The sequence below is a fragment of the Pseudorca crassidens genome, chromosome 3, assembly GCF_039906515.1.
Source record: "Pseudorca crassidens isolate mPseCra1 chromosome 3, mPseCra1.hap1, whole genome shotgun sequence".
NCBI classification, from domain to species: domain Eukaryota; kingdom Metazoa; phylum Chordata; class Mammalia; order Artiodactyla; family Delphinidae; genus Pseudorca; species Pseudorca crassidens.
In genome coordinates this window covers 166,911,743-166,934,948 of record NC_090298.1, presented here as the reverse complement: position 1 = coordinate 166,934,948, position 23,206 = coordinate 166,911,743, and the positions used below count along the sequence as shown (strand labels likewise).

At 54.8% G+C, this 23,206-nt stretch overlaps 2 protein-coding genes across 5 annotated transcripts; one reads left to right on the top strand and one right to left on the bottom strand.

Annotated features, from left to right (window-relative positions):
- Positions 1–828: 828 nt before the first annotated feature.
- PEX11G (peroxisomal biogenesis factor 11 gamma) lies at positions 829–16,259 on the bottom strand. Of its 4 annotated transcripts, none has more exons than XM_067733983.1 (6): positions 16,180–16,259; positions 8,758–8,827; positions 6,964–7,152; positions 4,414–4,592; positions 2,010–2,072; positions 829–1,392 (listed from the first exon to the last, which is right to left on the bottom strand). In XM_067733983.1, the coding sequence occupies exons 3-6, from the start codon at positions 7,150–7,152 to the stop codon at positions 1,086–1,088; spliced, it is 738 nt and encodes a 245-aa protein (XP_067590084.1). In that variant the 5' UTR covers positions 8,758–8,827; positions 16,180–16,259; the 3' UTR covers positions 829–1,085. The 4 variants fall into 4 exon arrangements, with proteins under 4 accessions (XP_067590084.1, XP_067590083.1, XP_067590082.1 ...); XM_067733982.1 differs by lacking the exon at positions 16,180–16,259 and adding an exon at positions 10,910–11,157; XM_067733981.1 differs by lacking the exon at positions 16,180–16,259 and having other exon boundaries at positions 8,758–8,972.
- Positions 16,031–22,840, top strand: SAXO5 (stabilizer of axonemal microtubules 5). Its single transcript, XM_067733984.1, is given in 10 exon segments — positions 16,031–16,605; positions 17,024–17,039; positions 17,629–17,715; positions 17,808–17,908; positions 18,172–18,284; positions 18,366–18,475; positions 18,821–18,975; positions 18,977–19,020; positions 19,614–19,699; positions 20,202–22,840. Coding segments are annotated over 10 exon segments (1,515 nt in total). The 3' UTR covers positions 20,430–22,840.
- The last annotated feature ends 366 nt before the right edge of the window (positions 22,841–23,206 follow it).

Below are 23,206 nucleotides of genomic sequence, written 5' to 3'. Positions count from 1 at the left end.
CTGGTGGGGTCCCTGCAGCCACCCCAGCTTTTCCTGGCCACGTACCTTCTTTGTAAAAGAACAAAATGTGGTTGAAAGCACGTGAGGCTTTAGGGACTGTAAACGCCCCCGGTGCGTTGGGTCTCCCCGGTGCTTCTGAGTTGTGAGGGAGAGCGCCATTCCCTCCGCTTTCCCGCCAGGACTCAGATGTGGAGGGTCACAGGCAAGAGCCAGGGGCAGATGTGGGCCACCCACCACCCGCCGAGGCCACCCGAGGCCACATGTGTGTGGCCTCTCAAACGTCAGACTGGAAAACAAGCTCGTCCTGTCCTGCCTGCCGTGCTCTCCACGAGCTGGGAGACAGGCGCCTCGGGCGTCTCCAGAGATGCTCGGAGCCCACGAAATGCTCAGACCAGCCCTGAACGGACAACGGCAGCTCTGGGTCCAAGCGGTGGCTGTGAGATGCTTCGGCCATGACAGGCACCCCGTGATGCCCAGGAGCACGAGACCCGGGCACAGCCTGGTGGAAGCGGCATCCACGCCCGGGGTGCCCGAGCCCGCGGGGAGGGAGGACCGCCCTCCATGGCTGAGGGCCGCTCAGGGTCGGCGGGCCGCGCTTGGCAGCGTCGGAGGGGACCACCGGCCAAGGATGCTGCAAAGGCGGGCGGGGAAGTGTGGTTTCCCACTGCGGCTCCAGCCTGCAGGAGGCTGAACCCAGGCCCACAGGGGCACCTGCACACCCTCCCTAAAATAAGGCCCAGGGGCACCCCCGCCCGCCCGGGAGAGAGGGCGTGTGAGTGAGCAGACAGGAGGGACCGGGGCGTTAGGAATAAGCTCTCACATCTGGCCTCGCAGCAGCACCACCGCCTTTAATTGATTCTCATTTCACTTTCTTCAGGCCCACCTGGCGCTCGCCATCCCAACCCGGCTCCCCTGCTCGCCTTTTGGGTACAGGACTCCGGCCTGCGGGTGCCTGTTCCACTGCACCGAGTCTCGGGGTCTACCCACTCCGCCCACACACACCCGCCCCTCTGGGGGCTCGTGCCCCAGGCTGCTCTGCGCATCCTCTGGCCGCGCCTCCCCACACCTGGCCTTGATCTGCTCAATTAAAGACCTGGCCCCTCCCCGGCGATCGCTGCTCCGTGGGAAGGGCCGCCGTCAGGGTTCCGGCTCCCCGGTCCATCAGGGGCGGCGTAGGCCTGGCCGCCGGCCCCGACTGCCTGGTACATGCTGAGGAGCGAGGAGATGGTGCCCAGGAGGCCCACCAGCCACGGGGGGAAGCGGCCGGCCCACAGGATGCCCGGGGGCAGCCAGTGCACCGCGTTGGCCAGGTCAGCCAGGTTGCTCAGCAGGGTCAGCGCCTCCGACCGGATCTGGGCCTCCATGTCCCTCCGCTTGCCCTGGGGCAGCCGGCTGTGGGAGCAGAGTTGGGGGGTGCTCAGGGAAGGCCCGGGCGCCCCCCGCCCACCCACAAGGGCAGGGCAAGGAGTGCTGGGGAGGGAGGAGGACTGGCAGGGCTGCGTCCAGGTCACACTCGCCAGAGGTTGCCCACGGCGGGAGCGAGAGTCTCAGGTCCACACCTCCGTCCTCCTGAGCCCGTGGAGCTGGGCAGGGGTGTGGGCAGCTTCTGGGCTTGTGCTGGGAGTGGCCCTACCCCGTGTTCTCTCCCAGGATGAGATAGTGACTGACCTTGGTCCTCAGCAAACGGACTCCATCTCCCATCATCCTCCCTGACGGGGGCACGGCCGTGAAGGCTCAGCCCTGGAGTCCTGGCTCTGCCACTTCCTGCCTAGGGGGCCTGCAGCTAGCCTCAGTTTCCCCATCTGTAAAAGTGCTACATCCACCCGGAGGCAGCAGCAAGGCCCCTCGATGTGGCACACATCATGCCCCCCCCAACAACGGGGCCTGCACAGGGCGGGGCTCATCGCTGGTGACTCTGAGCACCTCCCTGGCTTGGGGAGACCCTTTGGGGTACCCGGACTGCAGGAAGAAGTCGGCCTGTCTCCTGGGCAAAGCCCCGGACGTCGTACCTGGTGAGGGCTGCCAGGGGGCTCCTCAGCCTCTGTCTCAGCTTCAGGACCATCCACAGGGACCTGCAACACCACAGAGGACGGGGTTGGAGAAGCCGGGTGGGGTGCGCAGGGGCCTGAGGGGAGGCCCCGCCTGCCACTGTGGCCACAGGTTCCCTGTAAAGTTTGCCAGCCTCGCCAGTGAATGGCTCCATCTGTCCTGCGCCCTTCTGGCGCGCCAGAGCAGCCGTGCCTCGGAAGCTCCTGGGGACTCATCCCTAAGGCAGGCCCCCCCACCTATTGGGCTGCAGGTTTGGGAGTGTCCGGTGCTTCTGACCTGGCCAGTCAGGCTCCAGCCCGGCCACTGTGAACCACTGGCCCCAGGACCACAGCTCAAAAGAACATTGTGCCACGTGCAGGGTTGATGGCCCAGCTGGGAAGCCACCCCTCTGTGGATGAGGACACCGAGGCTGGCCCACAGCCGGCCTGGGGAAGCTGTTCCCCTCCCTGCGCCTCGGCTGGCTCACCAGGGAAATGGGGTCCAGATGGGCGCCAGGCCTGCCCCCTCCCCCCACACACACACCCTGGACACTGGCCAGACCTGTCTGAGGTGAAACTAGATGACCTTTTGGGCCCCGAGGTCTGGTGTCTGCAGACTGAGGAAGCGGCCATCAGATGGGCATCCTCTAGAGCTCCCTGGGGACTCTGGGGCCCTGGTGGTGTCCAACCAGGCTGCTCTGCACAGCCCTTGCACCCTGCAGCCTGGGCTGTGGGGCGTGCAGGGACGTGAATGTGCCGAGTCCCACCAGTTGGAAAGCTGACCTCAGCCAGGCTTCCTGACTCAGAGGTCCGTCCAGGGCCTGATCACATCTTCCCAGCCACTGTGTACCCATCCAGTTGACATGTTCCCTGAGGGGATGGGACAGAGGGCAGCACCTTCAGTGAGGTCAGTGGCTCTGCATCAGAGCCACCAGGGGGACTCAGGCAAAATGATGCTCCTGGGCCCCCAGACCTGAAGAATCAGAACCTCTGGGAGCCTGGGCCAGGCACCTACATTTCAACAACCTCCCACATAACTCTCCGGCACCCTGGGGTCTTAGGAACCCCCGGTCATCATGAGCACCCACGAAATGCTTCCCAAGCCCCACACCCTTGCTCACATCACATACAGAGAAATGAGGGGAAAACTAGAAGCTCTAAAAATGCATGGACTAACAGGCAGAGCATATTCATCCTAAAAATGGGATGTTTAGGGCAGTGAAAATATTCTGTATGATACGTCACTGGTGGATACAACTCACAGAACGGGCAACACAGGGCGTGAACCCTGATGTAAACCATGGACGTGGGGTGATTACGCTGTGCCAGCGTCGGTTCATCGACTGTAACAAACGCCGTGCTCTGGTGCCGTGTGGATGGTAGGGGAGGCTGTGTGTGTGTAGGGGGTACGTACATGGGAACTCTCTACTTCCGGCTCCGTTCTGCTGTGAACCTAAAACTGCCCCCAAGAAAAAGTCTATTTAAAAAAATTAAGGGAACCAAGGCTGCCCCTTCAGTCTCTTGGGGCCGGAGGTCACAAGGCAGCCTGAGGAGACGCTGCAGCCTCAGAGCAGCCATAGCCCAGCCCAGGCTGCCCAATCACGCGAGGAAGGCCAATGCCCAGAGGGACGGGCCAGCTCCACGACAGCCATTGTGGCTGCGAGGGGAGCTTACATCAAAAAGCTTCCCTGGTGGCGCAGTGGTTAAGAATCCACCTGCCAATGCAGGGGGCACGGGTTCGAGCCCTGGTCCGGGAAGATCCCACAGGCCCCGAGGCAACTAAGACCGTGCGCCACAACTGCTGAGCCTGCGCTCCAGAGCCCGCGAGCCACAACTACTGAAGCCCACACGCCCAGAGCCCGAGCTCCGCAACAAGAGAAGCCACCGCAATGAGAAGCCCGTGCACCGCAACGAAGAGTAGCCCCCGCTCGCCGCAACTAGAGAAAGCCCGCGCACAACAAAGACCTAACACAGCCAAATAAATAAATAAAATTGTAAAAAATCAAAAAACAAAATACAGATGGAGGACGGGGCCACAAGCCGAGGAATGCAGGCAGCCTCTAGAAGCTGGAAAAGGCCAGGAAACAGGTTCCCCTCTGGAGCCTCCAGAAAGGAACTCAGCCCTGCCCACACCTTGATTTTAGCCCAGTGAGACCCATTTTGGACTTCCGACCTCCAGAACTGTTAAGATGATCAATTTGTGTTGCTTGAAGCCGCCGAGTTTGTGGAAATCTGTTTCAGCGGCAATAGGGGACGGAGACAGTGAGGTGGTGAGGAGGAAAAGCAGAGGAGGCAAAGACCCCCGCGCCTCCAGCCTGTCTTCCCGTCAGCCTGGGGATCTCGGGTGTTCCCTTCCAGCCCCCTGGCGGGCGGCCCCGCTGCTTACCTAGCAATCCCCAGGAGCAGGGAGAGGCCCCAGAGGGCTGTGCTCAGTGTTAACCACGGCGCAGACTCCACGTGGAGGATTTTGGCGTCGGCAGCCCAGGCGATGTGCTCACAGGGGTAGTAGAGCTGGTCAGCCAGGTTGCCCAGGACAGACACGCAGCGGACAAAGATGGCCTCCTCCTGCAGGACCGGGAGAGATGGGGGGATGGACCTAGGATCAGACCTACCCACTGCCCATGTTAGACGCCCAGGCCATGCCAGGTGGCAGTCACAGGGCAATGTCCAGGCCTGGCAGGCTGGCCTGTAGCTGGCACTGCAGGAGAACAAAGGCCTGATTTCTCAGCAGTGTGGTCAACATTGCCCAGCGGAGTGGCGGGTCTGAACTCAGCCGCTCAGTGGAATCCCCCAAGGAGTTTCAAAAACGCCACACCCAGCCCCCAGCCCCAGGGATTCTGCCTCACCAAGGCTGGGGTGGGCCCCAGCACCAGGAAATTTTTTTAAGTCCCCGGGTGATTCCCGTGTAGGACAACTTGGGACACCCTGCATCAGAGCCTTCCTAGCTCCTGTGCGTGGGTGTCTGGTACAGGACCCTGCGAGGGGAGCAGGGGAGGCAGCCCCACAGGGAGCCCTGAGCAGGCAGATCAGGGTGGCCGGGTGGGCTGCCACACACCCGGTGCCAACTTCCAGCAGGCACTACACTGCAAGGCTTGGGTCAGCTCCCCCAAAGCAGAAAGGGGTCACCACCCCTGCAAACAGGCAAACTGAGGCTCTTAGAGGAAGCTGCCAGCTGCCCCATCTCATACAGGGATGGGCCTCAGGCTGTTGAGTTGCAAATCCCATGCCCTCCAACCCTGAGTCCTGAACCCCTGCTTGCCCAGCGAGGCAGGGCCAGTTGAGGCTGCCGGAGCCTCTACCCTGGGCTCCGCCCCTCAGGGTCCGGCCCCCTCAAGGCTTCCAAGCTGGCCGGGTCGCCTTCACTTCTCTACCTTTAACCTCGTCATCCTCACTGCCTGCCATACCCTCTGCCTCTTCTCTGTCGTCCCAGGAACCCCGCCCTCCCAACCAAGGCCCCACCAATGCTCGCTGCCCGCCTCCTTCCTACTGGCCAGCTGTGATCCTGCCTCCCTCTGGGTTCTGAATCCCACTCCAGCTCCGCCATCCTGTCTGGGGCCTTCTGGGGTGTTCTGGCACACTTCACCCCTCCGTGAGGACGGGGCCTCCCACCCCGACCCCAACGTGCTCATTCCGCTGGTGTTTCCTGAGAAGCAGCAAGGTCCGGGCCCTACGCTGGGGAGGAGATTCTCACCGGGGCGGGAGGTGGGAGCAGGGGTGGGGACCAACAAAAGAGGTTCTTGTTCTGGCCAAGGGACCTAGGAGATGCAGGGAGCCCCCCACCCCTTGCCTGGGGACTCAGGGGAGTCCTCACAGAGGAGATGGGGGGGATGCACAGGAAGCTGAAGAGATGGGTGTCAAAGCAGGAGGAAAGTCCAGGGAAACACTTGAGATTGGGGATGATCAGGCCACGGGCACTGGGGCAGAATGGGGGAGCATCTGAGTAAGTGAGTCAGAGAGGAGACCCTTGGAGAGCAGGGGCAGGGCAGCCCAGGAAGGGGGCATGACTCAGCCAGGCTGGCCCAGGGCAGCTTCTCAGCCCATCCCCTGGGGGGCACAAGATCGTACCACCACCCAGATGAGGAACACTGCTCTAGATCCACTGGTGAAATGATGCGGTTCTGTTGTAGTAACGGCAAGACGTAACTAATCTACGTGTCCAACAGGGGATCAGTTCAGTAAATCACCATCTGGCTATACATGTGTACTACGTGGCCATAAAGAAGGAAGAAGCTTCTTTTGTTTTTTGTTTTTGTTTTTGGCTGCACCACGTGGCTTGCTAGGATCTCAGTTCCCCGACCAGGGATGGAACCTGGGCCCTCGGCAGTGAAAGCATGGAGTCCTAACCTCCGGACTGCCAGGGAATTCCTGGAAGGAGCTTCTTTTGGATTGATATGGAATGACCTCCAAGTTGTACTGTTACGTGAAAAAAGCAAGTGGCAGAAGAGTGTAAATGGCATGCAACTATTTATGTAAGCAATGTGTATTTGCCTGTGCAGGTGCAGGAGACCTGATAAAGGAAACACAAGAAGCTGACAACAGTGGCTGCCTCTGAGGAGGAAAATTGGCGGCCAGAGGGTCAGGAAGGAGAGAGACTTTTTAATTACGTAGTCTTTAGGGATGTGCAAACGTATGAGCTAATTTTTTTAATTAAAATTGAAATGAGAACATCGGATTGTCTCCAAAAGTAGTAAAATTGGGGACTTCCCTGGTGGTCCAGTGGTCAAGACTCCACACTTCCAATGCAGGGGGCGCAGGTTCCATCCCTGGTCAGGGAGCTAAGATCCCACATGCTGTGCAGTGTGGCCAAAAAAAAAAAAAAGTAAAATTGAAAAAAGTAGTAAACTGCCCACATGATTGCCTTTATAAAGACCAGTCCATAAGACGCTGACTTCCCGGGGTCCACACCTCCTCCCTTCAGCCCAATGCGCCCTGTTACCTCTGCCCCCAGGCCGTACTGCTTGGTGTAGACGAACATGGCCACGTCATCAAAGAGTCGCAGGACGGTCCTGCAGTGGCTGAGTTGGGAGGACAGTGCCAGCAGGCGTGTCCCCACTTCTGACCTGGCAGGACATTGTTCCACCAGGACCCCGCCCACCAGCTGGCAGCAGTACCCCAGCGTTCGCATCTGTGGGAAACCAGAAGCAGTCAGCATGGCCCTGGGGCAGGACTGAGCTGGATCACCCCTGACCTGGCCGTGGACCCCATAAGATCAAGTGGGAGGACGAGTCTCCATCAACAAACTTCCAGTAAAAGCCAAAAGTTGAAAAGGATACTTGTAGGTGGGATAAATGGAGACACATGACATCATTGTCCAAAAGGCACTGGGAAACTAAGAGTATTGGCTCATGTCACTGAATGGCACAGTCTTTGGAGACATATGTGATGGGGACAAGAAAAAGAAACCCCCATTTCTCACCTCCTGGATCCTCCTTTTCCCAGCATGTAGGAGGGCTAGGTGGAAATGTATTGAATATATTTGCATCTACCTGGCTGCACGAAATTCTGTGGCTGGGCTGTGGATTGGGAAGGTGACCAGGCCTCAACCCAGTGGACAAAAGGATCATTTGTTTTTATTACTTTACTGAGAAGGAACCCAGTGGTGATTTGGGAATCAGTGGGTGATTTGGGGCATGGCGAACTGGGTCTGCATCACCACCCTTATATCTTTGTATCATCTGCTTTTCAGAAGATACTTTTTCCTGTTGTTTTATATATTATTTTTACTTGTCATTCCTTTTCAGCACCTTTGTAATGGCAAAAACGCTGCAATTTAAATGTCCAGCTTGGGGGCGTTTGTTAGAACCTGAACACCCGATCATACGGGATTTGGTTGGAACCTGAATGCCCAGCTACTGGTACATTCCCTAGTACAACCTGAATGCCTACCTGTAAGAGACTGATTGGGACAAGCTCAGAGTCTGACCTCAGGGGCCTGGAAGGAACAATCTACCCAACCAGAGGGGATGTGGTGAGATCCTACACATCCAGCCATAGGGAAAGCCCTGCAAAATCTTAAATTCCCGTGTGAGATTGTTTGGGACAACTCAGGGACCAACTACAGTGGCCTAGTCCGATCCTACATGTCCAGCCAGAGGGGGCCCTGCAACATCCTAAATCCTCATACGATATTGTTTGGGACCCAACGACCAGCTACAGTGATCCGGCCGGATCCCAATGCGCAGACGTGAGGATTTAGTTGGTACTGTAACTGTTCAGTCACGATGGGGTGGCCGGAACAACCTACATGTCCACTACTCGGGGACAGGGCCTCTGCCCTGGGGGATCGTGAGTGACCCCGCTCCCTCTCTGGCCTCAGTGTCCGGGTCTCGGGGCTTTGGCCCGACTCCGAGACCTCTGGTCGCGCTCCACCCCAGCCTCACCAGGCGGTCGCGGCCCCTATAGGACTCCAGCGCCGACACCAGACCGCTCAGGGCCACCATGGCGATCCGCCGTGACGTCACCTCGACGTCAGCGCGCCGCGCCAGGGGGCGGGCCCGGCACCAGGCTGCGCGCTCCCGGGAACGGTCTGTGCAGGCGCGGCTGCGACTGTTTGTGGGGCACTTGACCGTTTGTCTGCTGCTGGGAGGGACAGAGTTTGCAGCCTTGGGGCCGCCACGTGTGCGCTCCCCAGGGCCTGTGCACCCAGGTGGATCCTCGGAGTTAGCTACCCGAGTTTTCAAAGGTAACCAACTGCCCCCACACACAAAAATATTCCAAGCAAAACACCAACCTGTTTGCCGTGGTCCAAGAAGGGAGTTCTCTAATTTTTCTGCGTCACCCTTTCTGTATTGTCTTCTTGTCTGTAGGGAGCATGGATGGCTGTTGTCATATCATGTAAGGCATTTTTAGAAAGTCAAGGAAACTTGGGGGAATTCCCTGGCGGTCCGGTGGTTAGGACGCTGTGCTTCCACTGCAGGGGGCGCAGGTTCAGTCCCTGGGACTAAGATCATGCATGCATGAATGCATAAATAAATAAACTCTTCCCCTTTAAAAAAAAAAAAGTCAAGGAAACGCATAGAACCGTTCTAGAAGAATAGACGAGAATCTGATAACTGGAATTGCACCAGAGAGGATAACTGGGCGGCTGGTATTGACAAATAAAAACACACACCGTGAGAGCTGTGAGTTTCGGGGGTTTTTTGTTTGCTTTTTGTTATTTATTTATTTATTTTTGGCTGTGTTGTGTCTTCGTTTCTGCGCGAGGGCTTTCTCTAGTCGCGGCGAGTGGGGGCCACTCTTCATCGCGGTGCGCAGGCCTCTCATTCTCGCGGCCTCTCTTGTTGGGGAGCACAGGCTCCAGACGCGCAGGCTCAGTAGTTGTGGCTCACGGGCCTAGTTGCTCCGCGGCATGTGGGATCTTCCCAGACCAGGGCTCGAACCTGTGTCCCCTGCACTGGCAGGCAGATTCTCAACCACTGCACCACCAGGGAAGCCCGAGTTTCCGTTTTATTGAGGCATTTACTGAGGACTGTAGCCCTAGACACAGCCTCAGACAGGTCTGAGGAAAAGGTGGGGGGAAGGTCAGTATATGTGTGATTTTGGAGAAGGGTATGTGTAATCACACATCTCAGGAGAAGGTAGCTTCTGGTCACAAGGAACAAATACTGCAGTTAATGATTTTAGTGCTTTTCTTAGTTTGGAAAGATGCAAGAATCCAGGCTCATAAAAAATTTGTCCTGAAAATATCTATCTGAAGTCCTGCCAGTTTTTCCCCGAGCAGAAAGAGCCTCATTCCTGATCTTCGGCCCTGAACTCCTGTCAGGGTTTGATGAAGGTCAGTGACTGCAGTTGCCAATGACTCAGTCCTTGTAGAGCCAGACAGTGAGCAACATTCTTTGGTTGTCACTGGGAAGAGATTAAAATGTTCACCTTTGCACTGTTTTGTAGCTTTTGAATTTTGTGCAGTCTCTATGGACTAGCCGGTCAAAAAAATCAAAGACATTTTCTCAAAAAGTTAGCATAGCCTGTTTTCTTTTTTTTTTTTTTTTTTTTGTTAAATTGAGGTGAAATTCACATAACAAAAAGTTCACCATTTTAAGATATACAATTCAGTGACTTCCCTGGTGGCATTGTGGTTAAGACTCTGCACTCCCGGGCCTTCCCTGGTGGTGCAGTGGTTAAGAATCCGCCTGCCAATGCAGGGGACACGGGTTCGATCCCTGGTCCGGGAAGATCCCACATGCTGCAGAGCAACTAAACCCGTGCGCCACAACTACTGAGCCTGCGCTTTAGAGCCCGCAAGCCGCAACTACTGAAGCCTGCTCGCCTAGAGCCCGCGCTCCGCAACAAGAGAAGCCACCACAATGAGAAGCCTGCGCACCACAACAAAGAGCAGCCCCGGCTCTCAGCAACTAGAGAAAACCCGCGTGCAGCAGCAAAGACCCAATGCAGCCAAAAATTAAATTAATAAATAAATTTATTAAAAATTTTTAAAAAAAGACTCCGCACTCCCAATGCAGGTGGTCCAGTTTCAATCCCTGGTCAGGGAACTAAATCCCATATGCGTGCTGCAACTAAGAGTTCACATGCGACAACTAAAGAGCCTGCAAGCCGCAACTAAGGAGCCCGCCTGCTGCAACTAAGACCCGGAGCCACCAAATAAAAATAAATAAATAAATAATTTTTAAAAAAGATGTACAATTCAGTGGCATTTAGTACACTCACGTGTTGTACAGACATCCCTCCTTTAGAGTTTTAAAATGTTTTCATCACCTTCAAAGGAAACTCTGTCACTCTTTCGAGCAGTCACTCTATTCTTCCTCTCCCTAACCCCTAGCAACCACCATCTGCTTTCTGTGTCTATGGACTTACCTGTTCTGGATATTTCATATAAATAGAATCATACCATATGTGAACATTTGTGTCTGGCTTCTTTCACTGACCCTGTTTTCGAGGTTCATCCACGTTGTGCATGTCTCAGTACTTCATTCCTTTTGTGGCTGAATAATATTCCATGCTCTGGCTCCGTCACATTTTGTTTATCTGCTCATCGGTTGATGGACACTTGGGTTATCTCTACCTTTTGACTCTTGTGAATAGTGCTGCTATGAACGTGGTGTACGTGTACTCGTTCTAGTCCCTGCTTTCAATTCCTTTGGGCATATACCTAGGAGCAGAATTGCTGGATTATACGGTAACAATGTCTGACTTTTTGAGAAGCCACCAGACTGTTTTCCACAGTGGCTGCACCATTTTACATTCCCACCAGCAATGCAGAAGGGTTCCAGTTTCTCCACATTCATGCCAACACTTGGACTATTAATTTTAATAATACATTTTAACCCAGCATATCCAAAAATATTGCCATGCCAGCATGGGCTCAGTCCGGACTAACGTACGTACGCTTTACCACCTACTCCCCCCACCTCCATCCTCTTCTCATAGTACATCAGCTTTCTTCTTCCTCTTCCCAGTCAGCTGAGGAAATGCCTCTGCGTACTTTCCTCCTTTGAAAGATTGCGTCTGCTCTTCTATTTTTCCTGAGCCTAAAATAATCAATAGAGGTCAGGGAAAGATAAGCTGGCTTACCAGTAAGGAGACACACATGGCACGTCTCCTACTAGCTGGGAAGTGGTATCTCACCGTGGTTTTGTTTTGCATGTCCCTAATCACTAACGATCTTGACTGATCTCCTTTAAAAAAACAAAAATTTCCTCTTGATTTCGACTCCTATCACTCTCCCAGCCTCATTCACTCCTATCCAACCACATTGCCCTCCTCCTGTTCCCTGAAGTTGCGGCCCATACCTGACTCGGGACCTCTGCATGTGCTGTTCGCTCTGCCTGGAAAGCTCTCCCTCCAGATACCCACATGGCTCCTTCCCTCACCTCCTCCTCATGTTTATTCAAATGCCATCCTCTCACGGGACCTCCCCTGCACACCCTCCTGGGCACTTCCTGCCCACATTTCTTGCTGGCTTATTTTTCTTCTTAGTTGGTAACACTACCTAACATAACTGTCTATGTTGCTGCTTAACCTAGTCCTCTAGTTATTTGCCTGGTTGTCTAGTTATTTGTCTCTCCTCAACAGAATGTGAACTCCACCAGGGCAGGGCTTTGGATCTGTCTTGGTCACAGCTAGATCCCCACAGCGTGGCACAAAATAGCTTCTCAATAAGCAGTGTTGCCTGTGGGGCTCAGCGCCCTGTCAAAAGCTCACTGTTTCTGCTCCATCCGCACTGTCCTGGGAGATCCTATCCACTCCCACGATTTCCCTAGCCGCCTCTTTGCTGGTCTCTCCCCCCATCTCTCTCCAATCCTGCCCTGTCTACTGCTCCCACCTGCCCCCTGGACAGTTCCCCTGCAAATCCTACAAGCCCCTTCACACTCAGCTACTCCCAGACTGACATCAGACTGACAGCAGCGGCATCTTGCTCTTCTGTACTCCCATCTCGAGGCTCCCCTGCCCATCACCCAGGCACAGCCCTGGATATCACTCTCACCTCTTTACCTCAGTATGCCCCTCCCATGTCCCAACAGCCACCAAAATATCCCCGGAATCCATCTACTTTTTCCCAGCCCACATCCTCCTCCATAGGCAGCCCCCATTCTCTCTTACCTGGACCCCGAGCCCCAGCCTCCTTCCGAGGGCCTGACTTCCCCAAGACATCCAAGAGACTCTTTAAGCCTCACATTCGAGCACAGCCCTCCTTGCTTAAGACTTGGGTGCGGGTGTCTGTGTGCTCCCCAACCCCCTAACTGGGGACACTGCTCCATCAGCAGAAAAAATCCAGGGACTTCCCTGGCGGTCCAGTGGTTAGGACTCCACGCTTACCACTGCAGGGGGCCCGGGTTCAATCGCTGGTCGAGGAACTAAGATCCCGCAAGTCGCACGGTACAGCCAAAAAAATTAAAACAAAAACTATATACACACACATACAAAAAGCAGAAAACGTCCAAGCCAAGCCCAAGGCCCACAGAGGGAAGGGGGCCCCTTGGGCTGTGGAGCGGCTCCGTGAGTGACTGGATCCCTTCTCTTGAGCCTGTACTGTCCCCATGGACCTTGTAAAAACACAAGGCATTTCTCTGATGCCTGCTGTGCACCAGGCTCCGTTCTAGGCACCAAGGAGACAGCGGTGAGTCTTGTGGGCAGGGCCCCGCCCTCCCAGTGTCTGCCACCATCGGGTTAGGGCTGAGTTGACCTTTGGGAAAGAGACAGGAACCGGCCTGGCATTCACAGCCGGCCTTGTGGTTGCTAGGGCCTGGCCTGGCGATCACAGCATTTCACAGAACGCCCACATTGGACAAGGCCACTCTGTGACCGTGGTTGAACAAGACAAAACAAGCCCACTCCATCATGGTGTCTGAACAGAGACAAAACATGAACATTGTCCAACTCACAACAGCAACCAGACATTTACTGGCTAATCTAAATGACTTCTGTGTCTTTGCCAGTCGCTGCTTTAATCTTACTTCATTCCTTAGACTTTGTGATCCAAATTATTGTTTCTCTGTAAGGGTGTTACCTCTCCCCCTTGCTTCCTGACAGCATCCAGGATCTACAAACTCCTGGGTCCTCCTTTTCCCAGCAGGCAGGGAAAATGTATATTTGCATCAACCTGGCTGGGCCAAAGCCCTCAGCAGAGCCCTGGGCTAGGGAGCAGGTAATGGGACCTCGACTCAGTGGACAACACAACACTTTGCTTGAATTTAGTGAAAAGGAACCCACTGAGTACATAAGTCCTGGAGCTCAAATTCAAAGTACAGGGACGACAGACCAGAGGACTGTATTATAAACATTAAACCCGCCAAGAGACCAGATGTTAATTGTTGCAGACACTAGAAAGAAGTGATAGTTATGTGACACCATAGAGATGTTGGCTAAGGCTACAGTAGCAACCATGTTGCAATAGAAATGTATCAAAGATCGGTATGTTGTATACCTTAAACTCACACAGTGTTATGTCAACTATATGGAAAGGAAAGAAGAAAGAAAGAGAGAGGGAGAGAGGAAGGAAGGAAAGGAGGGAGGGAGGAAGGAAGGGAGGGAGGGAGGGAGGAAAGAAGGGAGAGGAGAGGGAGGGTGGGAGGGAGGGAGGGAGGGAGGAAGGGAAGATCCCATTCAGTAGGTGATTTAGGGCACCATGAACTGGGACAGGTTCACCACCCTTACATTTTTATTTCATCTGTTTGTTAGTTGTTTTTTTTTTTTAAGAAATTGCTTTCTCCTTTAAAAAATTTTTTTGTATTGTGGTACAATATACATAAAACTGACCACTTTAAACATCTTTAATTGCTTAGTGGCGTTAAGTACATTCACACTGTCGTGCAGCCATCCCCACCGTCCATCTCCAGAACGCTCTCATCTCCCCAAACTGAACCTCTGTCCCCATTAAGCATCAACTTCCCATCTCCCCGCCCCCCTTCCCTGTCCTGATGTTTTTATATATTATTTTTATTTGTCGGAACATCTCAAAAAAAGGAAGTCAAATTTCCAACCGGTAAAAGAATCCAACACAGAGCAAAGCCCCGCTTACCGAAACCTCCCAGGAAGCACCTAAGACGAGCCCAAGTCTGATAGGTCCATAGAGTACGCCCTCCCCGCTGCAACAGGTAACAAGCCCTATGTGTTCAAATACCTGTGTGTTCCTGGTGGTCTTGGGGCTGGAGGTGGAGAGCACAGATGTCTCTAAGGCTACATTGCAGGTATATGAGCCCTGGAGTGGCATTAAGCGGTACAGTGACTCAGACGGTTCGGCCTATCCTGTGCAGAAGAGTGTTAGATAGCAGACAGGGAGGAAAACCTGGGGAAATGGGGATAATGGACATCAGCGGCCTCTGACATCAAATCCTCCACGCTGAAGTGGTTGCCGCGTTAAAACCTTTGATATGTGTTTTCTAAAGAAATTGACATGAGCAAATAGCTGTGGGCTGAAGTGATCCAGGAGGGCCTCCCACAAGAGAAGAGGCTAAGCCAGGGGTGCTGGTGGCATCCAAGGGTCTGGTCTCTAAGGTGCAGAGAGGAGAGTGAGGGAAACACCTCAGCTCTGAGCAAAGGCCAGAAAGTCGCAGTCGGCTAAGTGGGGTGCTGGGAGCCCGGAGCTAAAAGCCCAGAGAAATGAGTAGAAGGTGTGTAAACCTCAAACAGCTTGAGGACAGAAAGAATAGTCAGGACCTGGGACAACTGCAGAGGGCAGGAAAACCAGTGAGGCGGTGTGTGGCAGAGATGGGACAGTGGCCAGGGTTGGGCAGAGAGACGGAAGTGGGTTCCCAGACATGAAGGAGCGGAGAGCCATGGCCTCGACAACTGACTGCGAGTGAGGAGAGTGGGTTCTGGCAGCAAACTGTCAAGTGCAGTGGTTAATTCTACAGCTCTTCCCGTTTCTCTGCACCAGCCTCAGGGCCTTTGCACCTGCTGTTTCTTCTGACCAGAATGCTCTTACCCCCAGATACCCAAATGCCCCGCTGCCCCTCTTTCCAGGTCTTTGCTCAACTATCATCTCAGTGATGCCTTCCCTGACTATTTAAAACTACAACCCTTCCACCCGAAACCCCATCCTTCTACCCTGTGTGACTTTTTTCCCCACAGCACTTATCAGCTTGTAACTGACTCTGCAAGTTATGTGATTACATTTATACATTATTGTTTGTCTCCTCTGGGCCCCATTACCATCTCCACAAAAGCAAGGCTCTTGGTTTGTTAATGATGGACCCCCTCTGGGGGCCTAGAACCATGCCTGGCACACTGTAAGTGCCGTATGAGTGATGACTTACAGCTCTACTTTCCCTGGGGGCAGGCAGAGGGGCTACACCTGTTTCTTTTTGTTTCTTTTTTTGGCCGTGCCAACCGGCTTGCGAGATCTCAGTTTCCTGACCAGGGATTGAACCCGAGCCCCACAGTGAAAGCCCGGAGTCCTAACCACTAGACCACCAGGGAATCCCTTACACCTGTTTCTTATGATATCCAGTGCCTGGCACAGAGAATGGAGTAAAAGGCAGCATTGACCCCGCGGGCACCTGCTCAGTCCCTTCTCCGTGCCCTCACAGGTGGCGCTGCGTCCCGCGATGGCCGCGGGAACCCTCCTGCCGTGCCCAATGTCCTGGCTGGAATTGCTCAAGGCCTCGCACTTTGCGCTGGGGCCCGACCCGCGGCTGCACGTGGACGCCAAGCAGTCCGCGTCGCACCGGGACTTTCCCGCCTACTGGAACGTTACCCGTGGGCCGCTGTGCCAGCCGCCGCCCCGCGCGTCCCTCTTCCAACAGGGCGCGCGCTGGGCCGGCCAGGAGCTCCTGTCGGAGACGCACTGCGCGTATGCGCCCGCGTCACCGCTGCTGTCAAGGGAGCGGGAGCGGGAACTGGCACGGGAGCGCACGCTCGCCATGCAGGCCAGCAACCTGCACGCGCACGCGGACTCCCGCGCCCGCACCGGCCTCTCCCCCGCGCGCGCCCACTGCGGCAGGCCGGCGCTTCCGGAGCGCGCCAGCGAGCAGATCCGCGGCGCGCGCCTCATCTTCGACCGCGACTCGGTGCCGTCCCGCGACCGAGCCAAGCTGCCCATCCCGCCCAGCGCGCACCAGGAGTTCTTCTCGCTCCACGACATTTGCCCGAAGCTCCGCGAGCCCTCCTGCCTCTTCGGTGAGCGCGCGCCCGGGCACGCTAGGCAATTTACCCAACACAATGGTTCTCATGGCGAGCGGGGATTCTGTGCCCAGCCCGGCGGACGTTTGGCAATGCCTGGGGATCATATTTTGGTCTTCACGACTGGGCGTGGGGGTGGAGGGAGAAGGCGGTACCATCAGGGAGCGGCTGGAGGCCCGGGATGCTGCTAAACATCCTACCACGCACAGGAGAGCTTTCCACAGTAAAGAATTATCCAGCCCCACATGTCAATAGTGCAGAGGCTGAGACACACTGGAAGCTCCTTAAGCCTCAGTTTCCGCATCCACATAATAGGCATGTCTCCCGAATCTCTCCAGGGTGCTATGCGATGGCCCGAAGTCATGAAAGCTGGTTTGGGGTCAGACAAATCTGCTAAGTGTCCCCCACCACCACCCCAGCCCTGCGACCTTAGTAGTTGTGTGACTCTGAGCAAGTCGATCTCTCCCGGCCTCAGTTCACTCACCTGCAAAGTGGGTGCAACAACAGGGCCCCACTTTATAGTTATTGGTGAAGCCGAAAGGGCCCCGAGTGCAGAATATGCCTGTCAAATACTGAGCGCTCAACAAAGGGTCGCTGTCATGAATATGATTTTCCAGTTCTGTGATACAGAGGACCTTCTGGTAGACATCACTAGTCAGAGACCCTCCAAGCTGGGTTCACGGATTGTCAGTTGGATTTGACTCCACCTGGTTCTGAATTTCTATTATTTCTGGCAGGTTATTTGACCTCTCCGAGCTTCAAGGAGGCTTCAGGTGGGGGGGGAATAATATCGGCCCCCCAAATGAGGTGCAAAGCACTTAACCTAGGTACTGGGCTCAAAACTTGGTAGTTATTCTTGTTGTCATTATTATTATTATTATTATTGGCCACACCGTGCGGCTTGCGGGATCTCAGTTCCCCGACCAGGGATTGAACCCGGGTCACAGCAGTGAAAGCCCAGAATCCTAACCACTAGTCCACCAAGGAACACCCTTGTTCTCATTATTTTTTATTATTTTGGGAGTGGGAGCACAGGAGACAGGATGACAGCACCTCCTACCAGAGACAGTTCCAGGCCCTTCCAGGCCCACTTGCCTTGACGTGTAAGAGGGTAAATTGAGGCTGGGCTGGTGCTGCTGGCGGCGGGGGGAGCAGAGGTGGGCGCTGGGTGGTCTTGCCCTTCCCACCCCTGTCCTCCCACAGGCCTCCTCCAGCATAGAACTGGGAGACTTCAAGATTGGCTATGGGCCCATGTGTGCAGAGCAGAAACAAGCCTACAGGCCCCAGGTTCTGCCCCCAGACAGGTACAAAGGGACCATGGCCTACTACTAAGATGGGGCAAACGGCTCTCAACGACATGTGGGATGTGTCACCTAAGGCTCTAGGGCCAATGCTGTGCCTTTGAATTCTCCATCACCCACAGGCAAGACCCACTATTATGCCACACTTCCCACGATTAGCACCCCACAGCTCGGCCATTAGAAAGCCCGTCCCTCTCTCCTTTTTCCTGGGAGTTGCATGGGCCCAGATCAGATGGGTCCTCCTTCTCCCACCTCCTTATCTGCAGGTATGACAAGGCCCAGGCCTCAGCCCACATCCACTGTGTGAATATTCGACCTGGAGATGGCCTCTTCCACGACAGGACCACCAAGGGTGAACACTTCTATGCCCGGGAGCCAGGTGAGAGCCTGCTGCCTGCCCCGCCCCTCACTCCCACAGCAGCCTCTCAGAGCTGCTCAAGACCTACTCTGCCAGTGGCAGAGCCTTTTGTTCTTCACCACGACCTGACTCCGGAGTCGCACATCCTGGAAGGAAATGGGTGCCCTGGTCCGGGCAGCCTCACCACCTCCACGCACTTCTTCCACGGCCAGGTCAGCAGGAAGGGGAAGAAGGCAGCAGGGCTCGTCAGGGAAAAGGGCTTCCCAAGCAGAGTGAATAGTAGCATGTGCAAAGGCCCTGAGGTGGGAGGGAGCTTGACATGCGTGCGGGCATCTCCTGGATCTGTTTGTGTGAAGTAGGGTGAGTCGCTTAACCCTCCAAACCTCAGTGGCTCTGCCTGTAAATTGAGATAACAGTACCAACTCCCAGCGCCATCACGTAGGACCCAGAGAGAGTGTGAGCCGTCCAAGGTCTCACAGCGCCCACTTCTGCCCTCCGTCCTGGCCATGGGACATCCCTGACACCGGGAGCTTCCCAGATGCCATGTGGTCCTACAGCCGCTGCCCGCGACCAAGCCACCCAACCGCCACATGCCTCATGAGAAATTGCAGAGTCACATAACCCTAGGGGAGCCGTCGCTGCTCGGACAGTTCTTCCAGACCTCCATGGGCACAGACTATTTACCCCCTGGGATGCAGAAGCCGCCGAAAGCTCAACCTCCGCTTGCTGCAGAGCAACCTGCCCCAGGGCACAGGCGGTGAGCGCGGGACCCACCTCGGAAGCCCCGCCCTTGGCCCAGCTGTGGTCCCGCCCCCGGCCAATCCCACCCCGCCCCCTGCCCGAGTCTGGCTCCGCCTCCTGAAGGGCTAGATCCCACCCCCTGAGCCAAGATTACCAACTCTGACCCTGAACAACCCCACTCCTTCGTGATCGTGACTCCCAACGCCCCCCCCCACACCCCGTCATGGCCCCACCGCTGCATGACTCCGCCCCTCTGGTCTGGCCCCGCCCCTCTCCATATCCGCCCTCTCCTGACTCTTACCCCTCCTCTTCTGGGACACTCTGGCTCCGCCCCATGACCAGCTAGCCTATTCTTCCTGCCCACCCCTCCCCCCCAGCCCCCGACCCTCGCTAGTCTACCCTTGCCCCGCCCCTGGCGTCCTCAGCCCTATCCTGGCTGCCCCATCCTCCCCGCCTCATAATCCATCCTCCTCCCCTGACAACGTCAGCACTAGCCCAGGCGTCGCCCTTGAACCCTCACCCCATCCTTAGTCTCCCATGTCCCTTCTCCCTGGGCCCTGCCTTTCCCCCCTCAGCCCCTCAGCTCAGCCACCCCTCCCAAATCTCCAGAAACAGATTTTTTAACCATGAACCAGAAGCTGCTGAGGCCACACAGAATAGGTCCAGCCGCCATGACTGAGGAGATGCTACCGTGGGTGAGGGAGGGGGAGGGGTATCTCTCTAAGCAGGTAACCCCCGAAATCAGTGTCGAGTTATCTCAGGAAAATTATAGCATCAACTCAGACTCAGTTACTGTCAAGTCTGCTCAGGGTCACTCTAGGCTCACCCCAGGCTCAGGGTCATCTTAATGTCATCCCAGTCCCAGGTCATCTCTAGCTCAGCCCCAGGGTCATGTCAGGGTCAGCTTCGTATCACCAGCCACAGTTATACTCCAAGCCAGGGGTTAGCTCAGAGTCACCTACGGTCAACCCAGCCCTGGGGTCATTCCAGGGGCCCACCTGCTTTCTCTCCAGCTTCTCATCCAGCTCCTGGGTCAGCCCAACCTGGGGTTCCCTTTTGCCCACCTCCCCAGGACCCAATCATCAGCCGTTCCCCACTCTTCGATGTTCCCAAGGTGGTGCGGGAACTACAGGGTGGCCAGGGTGGGCCAGCCATCCTCCAGGCTGCCCTGCCAGGCTCCCCACCCTGACTCCACAGTGCAAGTATAGCCACTCGGAGCCCCCGCTGGGTAGACAGCGCTTCTTCTCGACCCTAAACAAGGATGAGTTTGCTTTCAAGTACCAGGGCCCAGGAGTGCTGAGATGGGACGACCTCCAGGAGAGTCATGTGCCCCTGGGCTCCCCTCGCCAGTGGGGCTGTGGGGCTGGGAAGGTGGACCCTCGGGCCCCCCAGACCCCTACCTACCCATGCCACAGCCAGCAATAAACACCACTTTGGCAACATCCCACCACTTTCCATCAGTCAGCCATGAAAGAGGATAGGGTGCCTGTGGGGTCGGTGAGAGAACGTACGGGAGAGAATGACTCCATGGAGAAGCCCTGAATTTCCGCAGACCCTGGGTGTCATCCCACTTTGGGCAGGGAGGCCATCTCAGTTTGTGCAAAAGCTTGGTGGTCTGACACTTGTAAGGTGTTCAGGTGATACCACAAGTTCTTTCTTTCTTTCTTTTATTCTTTTTTTTTTTTTTTTTTTGGCTGTGCCACAGGGCTTGTGGGATCTTACTTCCTCAACGAGGGATTGAACCCGGGTCCATGTCAGTGAAAGCGCCGAGTCTTAACCACTGGACCGCTAGGGAATTCTCGCTGCCAAAAGTTCTGAATGGTGTGGGAGGATGGAGTTACAGTGTTGAACGGAGGCAGCGTGGTGAGAGGTTGAGAATGTAGGCTCCTGGGGCTGAATGGACAGAGTGCAAATCCTGACTCCTCCCTGTCCTGGAAAGTAGTCCTGGGCAAGTCATTTGACCCCTCTGAGCCTCTCTTTGCTCATCTGTAAAATGGAGATAAACAATAGCTCTCTCTCATTAGATTGTTGTAAATGAGAAATGTACACACTGGTTAGTGTGCGTGGCTGGGGGTCAAGAAGGGAGAGCTTCCTTTCCGAGGATGAAGGTAAGGAGGGTGTAGGATGGAGCTCAATAATTGAGAGACTGGGTGAGGCTCAGAGGGGGCATGAAAGGGTGGACATGCTGAGAATGGCCCAGCAATGTCCCCTATTGTGAGCAGAGGCTGGAAGCTGAATGGTTGGTGCACTGGCTGGCTGGGCAGCTGGCGCCCAGATCACAGCTGGGTCCAGGGGCACATCAACAAAAGTCATCAGCATGTGATCAGGCCCAAGGGGGTAGGTGTTCAGCCAGAGACAGAATGAAAAGGGTGGAAAGGAGGAGTATGGGGTGGAGACTTGAAGCTGGTAAGTATGTCAAGGACATCAAGTATGTCAAGGACTAGTACCTTGGACAGCACCCCACCTTGAAAGTCTTGGGGTCTGATGAATCACCACCAAGAAGCCAGATCTGTCTGGGACGATAAGATGGGCCTTGGAGGCCCTGCCTCTGCAGGCTGTTGAGAATCTGGTTTCAGGGAATGAACACGGTTCCCTGACCCTGTAGACAGACCTTTAAAGACCAAGGCCCCCAATCCAATGGGCCACTAAGAGCCAACCTCAAGCCTGGCCAGGAGACCTTTCCCCATGGGCAGCAATCCTGTGAGACCAGCTTGTCACTTCCACAGGAAGGAGAGGAGTCCAGTTTGGGGTCCCACGGGGACAAGATGGACCTTTCGGCTGCAGTCATGGTATCCATGTCGACCATGAGAGGGTCTGCTAGAGGCAGAACACCTCTTCTGCTTGCTTCCACTAATGATGTAGATGACACTCGTCTGAATTGCCTCATGATAAAACAAGCTTTCTCAGTCTCGGCACTATGGACATTCTGGATAGGATCATTCTTTGCGGTTGGAGACTGTCTTGTGCATTGTAGGGTGCTTGGCATCATCCCTGAACTCTACCCACTCCATGCCAGTAGCACATTCCTTCTCCCCCCCCCCAGTTGTGACAGCCAAAATTGTCTCCAGACATTGCCAAATGTCCCTTGGGGGGGAAAGTCGCCCCTGGTTGAGAACCACTGCAATAAACCCATCCTACAATGATTCCTAGGATAAAATTAGGCTCTCCTGGTAAAGCCGGTCTGCTTGTTGACCAGACTACATGTACAAAAAGCTTTCCCTTTTTGCCTTGCCTGCCAGGAAGCTCAGAAAGCTTGCTTTGATTCCATGTAGCTCCAGTTGCAGGATTATGTGTACTCCTGCCTGGTTCTAGGAATGGTTTCAACTACCGAGACATCAGATGAGAAATAATGGGTAGGAGTTACAAGGAAGCAGATTTCAGCACAACTTGAAGCATTTTCTAACAATGGAACTGACCAGCCCCCGGATGGGTTGCCAGGAAAAAACAGAAACTTTACTCAAGATGTCTTCAGTACAGAAAGACACTACATTATGATGATTCTGGATGTATTCTATGGATTTATGTCTATCCCTCCTATATCCCACTTACCCCCCAGAAAAGGCATTTCATATGAACTACAAAAACTAAAAAGACTTATGAAATAAGATGAGTAAAATAGTATTGAACATGGGAAAACAGATTAAATTTTAAAGGAAAACATTTTGTCAATGGTAATCATTGCTAAGCAGCAGACTTGTCTTTTTCTGTCCCTAGGCAAATGATTTCATGCTCGACCCTCACTTTCCTCATCTGTAAAATGGGGATGGCAACAGTTCCTCCTTCATGGGGTGGTTACGAGGAGTAAATAAAATGTGCGTGTACCATTCTTTTATATATATATATATATATTTATTTATTTATTTTATTTTGGCTGCGTTGGGTCTTCGTTGCTGCGTGCAGGCTTTCTCTAGTTGCAACGAGCGGGGGCTACTCTTCGTTGCAGTGTGCAGGCTTCTCATTGCGGTGGCTTCTCTTGTGGAGCACGGGCTCTAGGCGCGTGGGCTTCAGTAGTTGTGGCTCGCGGGCTCTAGAGCACAGGCTCAGTAGTTGTGGCGCATGGGCTTAGTTGCTCCGCGGCATGTGGGATCTTCCCGGACCAGGGCTCAAACCCGTGTCCCCTGCATTGGCAGGCGGATTCTTAACCACTACACCAACAGGGAAGCCCTCATATACCATTCTTAAAACAGGGCCTCGCACTTGGC